This window comes from Pteropus medius, unplaced genomic scaffold (assembly GCF_902729225.1).
Source record: "Pteropus medius unplaced genomic scaffold, Ma_sr-lr_union100, whole genome shotgun sequence".
Taxonomy (NCBI): Eukaryota; Metazoa; Chordata; class Mammalia; order Chiroptera; family Pteropodidae; genus Pteropus; species Pteropus medius.
In genome coordinates, this window is record NW_024349799.1 from 8,015,256 (window position 1) to 8,027,181 (window position 11,926).

The 11,926-nt window shown below is 37.0% G+C and overlaps 1 protein-coding gene and 1 pseudogene across 15 annotated transcripts in view; both read right to left on the reverse strand.

Moving 5' to 3' along the window:
• The window catches only part of SYNRG (synergin gamma), a 68,098-nt gene extending 56,403 nt beyond the window's left edge, over nucleotides 1-11,695 (reverse strand). For 11 of the 15 annotated variants that reach the window (XM_039885911.1, XM_039885907.1, XM_039885902.1 and 8 more), the window contains exons 1-3: nucleotides 11,563-11,654; nucleotides 5,305-5,345; nucleotides 2,925-3,046 (exon numbers count right to left, since the gene is read on the reverse strand). In XM_039885911.1, the coding sequence (XP_039741845.1) occupies nucleotides 2,925-3,046; nucleotides 5,305-5,345; nucleotides 11,563-11,654 (255 nt within the window). Of the gene's footprint in view, nucleotides 1-2,924; nucleotides 3,047-5,304; nucleotides 5,346-11,562 lie in introns of all 15 variants that reach the window. The other 4 variants (XM_039885901.1, XM_039885900.1, XM_039885903.1 and 1 more) reach the window with 4 other exon arrangements.
• LOC120621332 (uncharacterized) lies at nucleotides 9,832-9,946 on the reverse strand (annotated as a pseudogene).
• Nucleotides 11,696-11,926: the final 231 nt, after the last annotated feature.

Below are 11,926 nucleotides of genomic sequence, written 5' to 3' on the forward strand. Positions count from 1 at the left end.
GGGTCTCAGAATAAAGAGAACAAAGAGCTGAGCCAACCCACAAAAGGCATGTATCACAAACGAGAAACAAAGCTTTGTTTTTGTAAGTCACTGAAATTTTGGAATTGTTTTTCCTATTGCATAACCTAGTGAAAGGTGAGTAACATGAATTTAAGACCTACAAAAGCTCAATTTAGTCTTATTTTCCTCCTACTGCAGATGAATAAAGAATTATTCTGGGAATTTTCCTAAATCTTTACATACAACATATAAATTTTATTTGCTTAAATAACTTCAACATGACAATGATTTCAACTTAAATTCTGATTATAAACTCCCAATATTACTTATTTATAAATTATATACATATGCTACTATACTAACACATTGTATACGTAATAAAACACATAAATAAAAATTAATTAGGTAAAAATGAAATATATGGCATTTAAAATATTTATTAACAGTACAAAATCCATTTTGGTTCTGACTTGTTTATTAAAAACAGTAATAATATAACACTTTGGATTCAGCCAAAGATCTGACTCCTGGATTCAATTGATTTGGTTACTTGGTTTACATGGATATCATACATAGCTGTAGAAGATACTTTACAAAGATATAGAGATGCAAGAGGAAAAAGCCTACCTTAGACTGTACTTACTAAATCATGATACTACTCATCTCTGATTGTGCCAGTTACATAGGGACACATGTTCAGCACGCGATAACAGGAATACTCTTTAATTCTCCTGCAATTCTCATTTAAGTTCCCTTTTATGTTTCATTTTAACTATTATTGATTTTTGTTCTAATTCTTCCCTTTTTAAAAATTTAAAATCCATAGAAAATTTGGAAGAACAGTACAAATTAACATCTTACCCTCTTTACTGTTTCTACATATATATACACTTTTTTTTCCTTTTGCCAAATCCTTTTCAGATAAATTGTAGACTTTCCTTTTTTTTTTTTTTTTAACAGAAAGTAAACAGGGGGTTTATAAACTCCAATAAGTAACAGTATCTAGCTAGAATTCTGTTTTGATTCACCATATGCTTTTTGGTGAATCTGTTTATAACAAAGATTTTCTATTTACTTTAGCAATATAAAGATTTTTAGAATTTGTTAAAAACCTAATCAATTAAATGTTAAGTAGTACATAGCAAAAATCATGAAGGTGATACTCAAATGACTAGTTTAGGGAACAGTGGTTGTTAAGAACTCAGGTTCTGAAATATAAGAAAGCTTTGGTTTAAGTGTTTGAAACAAGCTGTATGGCTTCGAACAAGACACGAATTCTCTCTGACTGCAGTTTCCTTATCTGTAAAATGGGAATAAAAATACTACTTATCTCACAGAGCTGTTATGAGGACTGAATGATATAATAGATACAATGAATACAGAACATAAAAACAACTGGTGATTATTATTACTCATTATTACTACTACTCGAGAAAGAATTTTTTGGTCAGAAATGAAAGCTGTGAGTCAATGAAAGCATGGAAACAGATGAATTTAAGAGACAGAACATGAAATAAAGTCATGCCACTTGAAAGACCATCCTGATATTAACATTAATATAAGAAATAAAAACTTCTTACCACTTCCTGTTCACTGTACAATGCTAAGTGCTTTATATAATTCCTTCGTTCAATACTTTCTACTACCACACCAGCAAGGTATTATTACATCTCTGTTTTACAGGTTAAGTAGCAAAGTGGGATTTGAACTTGAGTCTGCCTGACACTGAAACCCACGTGTTTTTTTCTTTAATCCTCCCGTCTACTTCTGGCTGCTCCTCTTCGATCTCCTCTGTTGTCAACTCACTCCCTTAGAGTCAAATGTTGCAATCCTGAAGGCTCTATCCTGGACCATTTTTGCCATCAACAGTATTCTTTCATGCTCTAATTCGCTTCTATGGCATCAATTACCTTCTATGTGTGGATGACTCTGAAATCTAAAATTTTCAACCCAGAGTGAAAAATGACTAGAGTTCAGTTAATTGTCTCTGAACAGCCCCGCTTGAATGTTTTGTGGATTCTTCAAAGTAAACAACATGTACCGGCAAACCATCTCCTCCAGGGTTTATTAATAAATGACACCACTAGTTAGTTGCTCAAGCAGAAAATAATCAATTTGATACCACCTTCTCCTTTATTTTCAACATCTAAATACTCAGCAAGTCCTATTGATTTTATTTCCTAAATCGTTCTCAATAACATCCACGTCTCCATCCCTCTACTACCACCCTAATTTAAGCCAACATCTCACCTGCTCTCAGTACATCAGCCTTTTAATGATCCTCCTTACATCTACTTTTGCTCTTTTCTCTGCCTCTGGTCACTAATTAGCAGTCAGAATGACCCTTTTGAAATACAAATCTAATTGTGTTATTCCGCTGCTTAAATGGCTCCCTACTGCTCTTAAGAGAGAATTCAAGGTATAATATGGTTAAGTATAAGTGTACTGAAGACTTAGGTTCAAATCTTGGCTTACTGTGTTCTGTAAGCATCCTCACAAAGCTTCGGTTTCCTCACCAGAAAAACGGAGATGCCACCTCTTTAAGAAGTTGTTATGGGGATAGATGAGATACTTCAATATAAAGAAGGCTCTGAGCCTTCCATACAATGACCCTGTTCCTTTCATAAGAATAGTGCTACTTTCTAACAGTGCTACTTCATGAAATCCAGCCCCTGAGTTTTCCAAGACATTCTAAAATTTTTCTAAGCCAGGAATCATATAAAAAGGTCACCAAATTTTCCTTAAATGATTTTTTATTTTTTCTCTCTTATAAACATATCTTCATTTTATTTTGAAGGAGGCCATCTAAGATGTAGACTACATTTATTTCTAAATATAACATTAAGGTCCTAGCATGTAGTTCTTAGTATGTCATTCTCATAACAACAAACAATAACTCTGTAAATAGCTAAAGAGGCAAGTACCTGCATAGCAATAGGTCCTTGGGACATTTGAGAGCTGTAATTCATTCCTATCATGCCTTGCATATTAGGCTGCATGACAGACACCATAGGAAATCCTTGTTGCTGCATCGGCATCAGACCTGCTAAAAAACATAAAGGTTTCATTAAAGTCAATGTGTTTTAAAGTTATTTTCTTAAAACCGTTAAGTACCTAAAAAACTTGTTACTTGGGAGGCAGCACAGTATAGTAGAAAAAACAGATTCTGGAGTGAGATAGGCTTAAGTACGAATTTCAACTCCATCATTTACTTTTCTGATTAATTTTAATCAAATTTTGATTAAAAAATTAATGTTCTAGTGAAGCATACTATGTTTACCTTGTGGGTTTGTAAACCTTCAAGGTTATTTATACATAGTTTAATTTCACAAGCATGGACATTCATATTTGTAGGTGACATTTATTAGTGGCAATCCATTTATTTGTTCAATCATTTATTCAAGTATTTGAGGGCCTCCTCCATGTCAAGCACCATTCTAGGGACACAGCAGTGAGCAAAACCAGGTCTTTGCTCTCATGAAACTTACTGTAATTGAGGGAGATAGATAGTACAAAATAAGTGCATGTCAGGTGGTGATAAGAGCTAGGGTAACAAATAAAGCAGGGCAAGGGGGAAAGGGAGTGTCAGGGAAAGGAGTGGTTGCAATTACATAGTCAGAAAAGGTTTCACCAATAGGGTGGCATTAAGCAAGTACTTGAAGAAAATGAGAAGGAAGCCATGGGAATATATGGGAAGAGTACTTCAGACAAAGGAACACCAAATGCAAAGGCCTTGAGGTATCACAGAAAATCAGAATGCGCAGATTGAATATAACCATAGTGAGATGTTTTTCCTCTTATTCCTTTGGACCTAAAGTTTTATTTCATTAACTTTACTTAATTCTTATATAACTCAGGTATTTGGTACAACATTTAAAGGCATAAAAGTATACACAGTGAAAAATAAGTCTCGTTTCTCTCCTGTCTCCTGTTTACCTACTCATCTTGTGGCCACTCTTACTGTCAGTTTCTTCTATATGCTTCCAGAAATAATTCATGCATAATTCAAAGCCTTCAAATGATCAGAAAGTCCCCTCTAACATACTTTGTAAAAAGAAAAAAATCTCAAAAACAATTCCAAATTCCAGAAGCAAAAACAGCAGGCAACTTTTGGGGATCTCTTTTTGCCCTGTTCTCACAATTTTTAAAGTTTATAAAAATGAAAAATAAGCCATGATAATGAACACATAACTCTGTAATGCCTTCCTAAAGAACAAAAGATCTCAAACCATTTGATCTAAATCTGGGACACATCTAATTACAGATAGCTTAAATAATGCATAAATGTGAGCACAATGAAAAGGATACAACTGACCCTTGGAAAAATTTACCTGAAACTCAACCTCCATCCCTGATTATAAATGGAGACAAAGTCAGTTCGAGCCACTGACCACCTGCTACTGAGCAGCTATTTATCTTTCATCTCTCTTGGTGACCTAGGAGTCTGCTTCTCTGTTTTTCCAGCAAGTCTGCCAGAACTAATCAACACTGGCTTGTGAGAAGGGCCAGTTTTCAGAAGCAGCTTGGTGTGTGGAGAGGAGGAGGGTACAGTGAAGTGGGAGAAGTGAGCAGAAAGAAGGGCAGACATATTTTTCCGTCGATGTTGTGTCCCAATGGTATAGTACCGTGAGTCAAGATTATATTCCTTTACTACTGCTTCCTTAAAGTCAAAGTGATAATTGATATTGGTGGTCTCCTGTCTGAAACCACGAGAGAAGAGAAATTACTAGGAATAAGACTGAGACTTAAAATAGTTAAGTCAGAATATGCAATCTCTTACCTACCTGATTATAATAAGACCAAATTCATATAGAAAAAACACAGTAGTATTAAATAACAAAAAAAGTTCATTTATTCATTCAACAAACATCTATAGAGACCTTATTATTTTCTATCAACACGCTAATAAGCTCAAGGCAGACATAGCCATTGCCCTATGGAGCTAACAATCTAGGAGAAGACTAGATAGAAGAAAAAAGATGTCACTCAGAGAATAACAGCTCATTTCATGTTTGTCACCTGTTCTTTAATACTCTTGTCCTGAAAGTCTCCTTCATTTCTGAGGTTAAATAACAATCTGTCAATATAATGTTTAAATAAGTTTGGGAGAAATAATAAATGATTCTTATTATTCCCCAAATTACAAAATTTTTGAGAAATTTTCTGAGTGGCTGTCATATAGGTTCAAGACTACAGGAAAAGTTTATTCTATTTGGTGGCAATAGAACTTTTTACCCACTTAATTTCCAAGTTCAGAAACATAATAGTGAAAAATAGAAGTTCAAAACTTAACCTTTCACATACCTTGTGGGGGTCTTATTCCACCTGCAACTGGAAACATGAAGCTGAAAACAGAAAAATACATTGAGATCTTTATATGTACAAAAATTTCAAATAAAACATGTAATTTTTCACATAAATGACAGAACTGTAGACAGAATCATGACATTTACTCTGCAGTACAATACTGAACTAATAGTAATACAGATTGAACATCCATAGGCTGCACGACAGTCAGCATGTTAATGTAGGGGGGCAATTTTTTGAACTAGAAGACAGAAGGCCTTAAATTAGTCCTTGCTCTGTTACTGTGTGACTTCCCCTGGATTCCAATTTCCCCATTCATAAAATGAGAGTGCTGGGTCAGATTCAATTCAGTGACCATTTATTGAGGGCCTACTACATGAAAGGACTGAATTAGCTCAGTCTCACTGGAGACACAGATGCAGGCAAATAACTTTAACACAGGACAAAATGTGCTAAGTGTTGTGAGAGGTTCAAAATACTAACAAGAAAAAGACTAATTTCATCAGTTATATCCCGGGAAGTTTTGTGGAGGTATCTTTTGAGTTAAATCTTAAAGAGAGGCACATTAATTACATAGCTTAAGCAAAAGCTCTGAGGCCAGAGCTATCGGTGTATTCAGGGATACGATTTAGGGTTGAAGATACAGGATTGGAAAAGTAAACATATTGTAGAAGGCCTTTAAAATGTTTAATTTTATTTTGCATATTATATGAAATTGTCATTTTTTAAAACTGTGGTAAAATATACACAACATTGTATAATCATCGCCATGATCCATTTCCAGAACTTTTCCATCATCCCAAATAGAAGCTCTGTACCCATTAAATAATAATTTCCCATTACATCCTCCCCGCAACCCCTGGTAGCCACTATTCTACTTTTTGTCTCTATGAATTTGCCTATTCTAGTTCATTGTATTAAGTAGAATCATACAATACGTGTCTTTTTGTATCTGGCTTATTTCACTTAGCAGTTTTCAAGGTTCATTCATGTTGTAGCACGTGTCAGAATTTCGTTCCTTTTTATGGCTGACTAATACTTCATTGTATGTACATACCACATTTTGTTTATCCATTCATCTGTTGGTGTACACTTTGGTTGTTTCCACCTTTTGGCTGCTGTGAATACTACTATTGTGAACATTTGTATACAAGTATCTGTTTGAATCCTTCTTTTGAGTTTATACCTAGCAGTGGAATTGCTATGTCATATGGTAATTTTACATTTACTTTTTGAGAAACTGCCAAATTGTTTGCCATAGTAGCTGCACCATTTTACATTCCCACCAGCAATGCATGAAGATTCCAATTTTTTCACATCCTTACCAATACTTGTTATTTTCTTTTTTTTTCTTTTTTGATGATAGTTACCCTAATGGGTGTGAAGTGGTATCTCATTGTGAGTTGGATCTGCATTTCCCTGATGTCAGAGGTTTTCCGTAGGAGAGTGAAATGATCAGAAATGTGCTTTAGGTTTCTTTGGTAATAGAGTGTGGCAGAGAAGATTTAAAGTAAAAAGAACTAGCTAAGAAACTATCACAATAATCTTAATAAGAGATGAAAAGGGCCATAACCAGAGTAGTGGGAATGGAAAACAAGAGGTGAATGAAAGCTATGTAAAAGAATCTATAGGACTTGGTAACTGCTAGCATGAAGAACAGTAGTGAAAAAGTAGAAAGAGCTGAGGATGCTGCTGAGATTTTGAGCCTGAGCAACTGCGACTATGCTGAAAACATATTGAAAACAGGAACCCAATGTGAGTAGGTTTGGAGAGAAAAGTGGTAGGAGTGTGTCCATGAGGAGCAATCTAGCAGACAATCAGAAAAGTAACTCGAGCTCAGGAGATGGGTCTATGTCAATCTAGCTAGGCTTTTAAAAATAAAGATAAAAAATAAATTATGCTCTGGTTGTGGATGAAATAGCCAAGGGAATGTGCATATATAGTAAGCAGGCAACAAAGGAGAACCTTGGAGAATTCTGACAGTGAAAACTGAGTAGGGAATGGTCACTGAGAACCAAGAGAATTGGTTATAAGTGAGAATTATAACAGAAAGGACTACATTTCAGGAAGAAAGTAGCAGTTACTAGCGTCTAAAGAAAAGCTGATCAGAATTAGGATTAATAAATAAAGATCACTGCTATTGAAAATGGGGATCTCTGAGTGAACAATTTCAAGAGGAAGAGAAAGGGACCTATAGGGAAAGATTTAGGATACAAAAAATACTTAGTGATTGATAAAACAAGGTTTTTGAGGGAATAGGATTAACAGATCAAGGTAGCAAAAGGGATTTGCTTTGAAAAGAGGTATTACTTTCTCTGAGATGGGAGGGGAAGAAAATGGGACAAATCAAAGAAGAAAAAAGTCTGAGTGAGAAACGCTCTTAATCTGGGAGTTAAGGATCGAAGGGGGGTTTCTGGAAGATTCTCTAAAAGTCTTTAGAGAATCTAGTGAAATCCAGAAATTGTATGGTGAATTTATGTTCCCTTGCATTTTTCTATTCTACAACATCCAGCTTCAGAGGAAAAGGGCTAGAAATCTAACTTTAGCACCTTTTGCACTAAAATATTTATTTATTTTTTTAATTGTAAGATAGTATAAAAAGTTCTAGTTGAGCGTCTATCTGGTTATGTGTTATTACAGCCTTATAGAGGATCTGAACCATTGGCAAATTCTACTGCTGACAAACAGGGCCTGTACCAAAGAGAGGCCTGAATAGTGAAGTTTTCTCTGAACTGCATGAGATATATTAGCTAAGTAATGTGTTAACTGAATAAAATGTTTAAACTGTAAGTTGAAATTTGGTAGTACTCAATTTTTTAAAAAGTTACTTATATAAGTTTATAGATTTATAAACTTAGAAGCAATGCATTTAAGTAATCAACTTGTCAAGACTTTTCAAAATCAGTCTTAAAAATTATGATTATCAGTATGGTGTAGTGACTAAGTAAAAACTGAAAACTTGAGTTATGTATTTTTTCCAGCTCTGCCATAAAGCGACTGTGAAGCTCTATGCAATCCCTTCACCACCCTGTACTGTTTCCTCAAATTTAGGCACAGAACCACAAGTTTCCCAAAGTCCCAACTAAGACACCAAATAGACAAGAAGAGATGTATAGATGTATAAAGGTTACTTTGAAAACGCAAACAAAAACTAAATTAAGAACATTACTGACAAACATGACTTACTCCAGTAATTATTTAGCAACCTGAACTACTTAGTGACCTATGTACCATTCATATGACTCTCTGAAAGGTTTGGATGACTAACATTGATATGCTTAAAGACTAGACAAGCAGCTAAGATATTGATAAGAGAGCAAAATTTTGGCAAAAAAACAGGCAATTTGATTTCAAAGGTAAAATCAATATTTTTACTGGTGTGCTAATGTGAAAGCAGAACTGCGGGCTCGGCTTGTCACATGCTTACTTCATTCTTCCTTTTCAGTTACCTTTGCTGCTAATCTAGATCAGCCTTGAATTCTCAAGTCTGTACTCCTATGAGACTTCCTAGTGGATCTCCCCACCTCCAGCAGCTCATACAGCACAGGTGATAAACATCTGATAACCATTCCTGAGATTAAATATATGCAATGACTCCACTGTAAACTGATTTTCCTTAGTTTATACTCAAGGACCGCTCCAGCTTTAGCACAACTTTTTTTTTTTTTCAGCTTTATCTCACAATATTCTTCTCCCCCACTCCTCTACCACAGGGCCACATCAGGCCTACCTGCTGTTCCCTAATGTTCACTAGGCCTTCCCACCTTTATGACATCTCTTGACCCTTTCCTCTTCCTCCAAATGAGGCCCAGCTGAAATGCTGCTGCTGCTTTGCCTTCAATGTAGCTTGAACCTCCAAACGTTCAGGAAATGTTTTTTATGTGCTAGAAACAGTGGAAGATGAAAAGATGAGGAAGCCCTTAAGGAGCTTATTAAAAGAGCAGGAAAAAAATAGACAAGCTCATAAATGATAACATCCTAGAAGGCTACAGACTAGTCAAGATCTTTCAACTTTTCTTTCTGCAGTACTTGACTTAAAAACAAAAATACTTCTCATCTCTTGGGTAAATTTTGCCATTTATACAACTCTACTATTTATTCTAAAGTAGCCCATTTTAAAGTAGAATAACAATCAAAAGTAGGGTAATATTAATAAAGTTAGAAAACATCATTGCTTTTTGCTTAGTCTCTTAGAACATAGACAAGTACCTAAGAAATATGGTAAATTATAGTTCATGACTTTTCTCTATTGAAAGCTGAGAGGTTACCTGGTTCTTTTAGTTTTTCCATAAAATATACTTAGGCTAGCATAATGTTAACTTCCTCATTAAAAAAACCTCAGCCCTCACCGCTGCTCTCTGAAAACCATAATATTCTTTATTTGGCATACAGATTTTCAGGCTCAGAAAGTTTCCAATATATGTTACACTTACCATATGCTATTCAAGGTTAGGATCATTGTAACCATTTTTCTCTCCCATATATCCTAGTTTTATTTTTATTTATTTATTTTATTATTATTTATGCCTAAGCACCTGGTCTTCCTAGGTGGTCTTCCATCCAAGTACTAACCAGGCCCAACCCTGCTTAGCTTTCGAGATCAGACATCGGGTTTGTTCAGGGTGGCATGGCGGTAGACCATGGACTGTGCTTCCACTGGGGCACAAACCCAGAACCTTCTGCATGTAAAGCAGATGTGTTAACCACTACACTATGGAACCACAACCTATCCTACAGTTTTAGAAATGCAAATGTTACTATAACCAAATTTTACAGAGGGAAAAAATTTAAATCGATCATTCTCATTTCTATTACAATTCAGACCATATTTTTAAAAAATCTTGTGTTCATAGACTGATGATATTAAAAAAATACTATAAATTAAGGGGAATGATCCCCTCAACTTTCTGCACCTGAGGTTCACCCCTCTCAAAAACATAAAAATAAATAAAACCTGGCCTTAAAATGCCAAATTCTTTTAAGTTTACATTTTCCCAGAACTTGGTGCCATGATTAATCATATACTTGATCATATTAATGCCACTCAGAAACGTTTTAGAAATTGTCATTACATATAGAAACTACACATTTGTCTTCAGCCAGAAACTGACTTAGAGTATTCATGAAAAACTCTAATGAAACAGTGTAAATTATAAAACAAAAGAAAGTTTTAAATCTAAGTGAAAGATATGCAGCAGAAATGAAAAATGGGGCTGCACACAGGTGGTTTACTGAACAGTGACTGTCTCTTTTTTCCCAGCACATATATAAGCACCTGCAAGAGGTGATAACTTTAAAGACACTCCAGTTTTGTAGTTTTCATGACTGCAAATTAAAACATTGCATATCAAAAAACTACCACTTTGTTTTCCAAAGATAATTTAGGATACTGAAGGAAAAAAAAGCTAATTTTATCTCTAAATGTGTATGCAGTATGTGTTGGCTAACAAAACAGAATCAGACTAGGTCATTATAGAAGTGGGGAATAAAATTGTCCTTAAATTATGAACTTGTCAAATAGTAAATGTTCACGTCCCTATCGTTCTGGGTAGGAGAATCACAGGTAATTATTAGCTGAAATATGAGAGGACAGATTTGTTTAAGGGTTAAGTGAAAGTCTGGAAGCTTTGTTCTAATAGCTGTGTAACTGCTCTTTAACAATGAATTGTTTTTTAATAAGGAAACAAGTCTTAAGAGTTACATCTACAAGAGCTCCACTTACTAATTCAAATATTTTCAGATTTTCTTGCTGTTTCTCGTGTGTTAAGGAAATAAAAAGGACAGGACACTAAAAGGGGAAAAGACAAACAGTACCCACACACGCATCTTGGAAACAGTTGTTCAGCTTTGTGACCAGATTTTTTAGAACCTTCCCTACAGTGTCCCTGGTCAAGTCCTGGGAAAGGGAAGTCTCTGGTCGTTTCAGAGCCAGCCAGGGAGAGAAGCGAGGAGTCGGGGTTCCTCCTTTATCCAGCCTCGCCGGTGCCAGCCCTGCCGAGCGGACCCTCGCCTTCGCGTCCTTTCCTTACTGCACTGGGGCGCGTGCTCGCTCCCCACTCGGCCCCAGTGTCCCTGAGCCTGGAAGACAGGAGTCAGGCGCCCGGGCTCCATCCGCCCCTTTCGGCCTACGTGCCTGGACGACCCTTCTCTTGTAGCCCAGTTCCAAAGCAAAAGTGGTCGGAACGGGTGGAAACCTCCGTAATCTCCAAACACCCCTCGCCGCTGCCGAGTCCCTGCTCAGCTCCTCACACCCACCTGCCTCCGCCCGCGGCCCCCGCACCAGCTCCCGCGGCCCCGCCGCCGCCGCCGCCGCCGCCACCAGCTCCGGTTCCCGGTCGCAGCGCCATTTTGCTCCGGGCGTGATGCCGCTGCTGCTGCTGCTGCTGCCACTGCCGCCGCCGCCGCCCCCGCCACCTTACAAGCAGCTGTCAGCTGAAGAAGCCTCTTCCGGGGCAAACGCCAGACCCCACCTCCGGGCCGACTGGGGAGCGGGGCGGGGCCGTACGCCCACGTGACCCCCGCATCCCGGGGCGCTCCCGTCACGTTACCCTGCCGCCGCCGAGGTCCTGCGTGCAATTCTAGTTCTGGAGCAGGTTGGGGCGGTCTCTGGGCTCCGCTG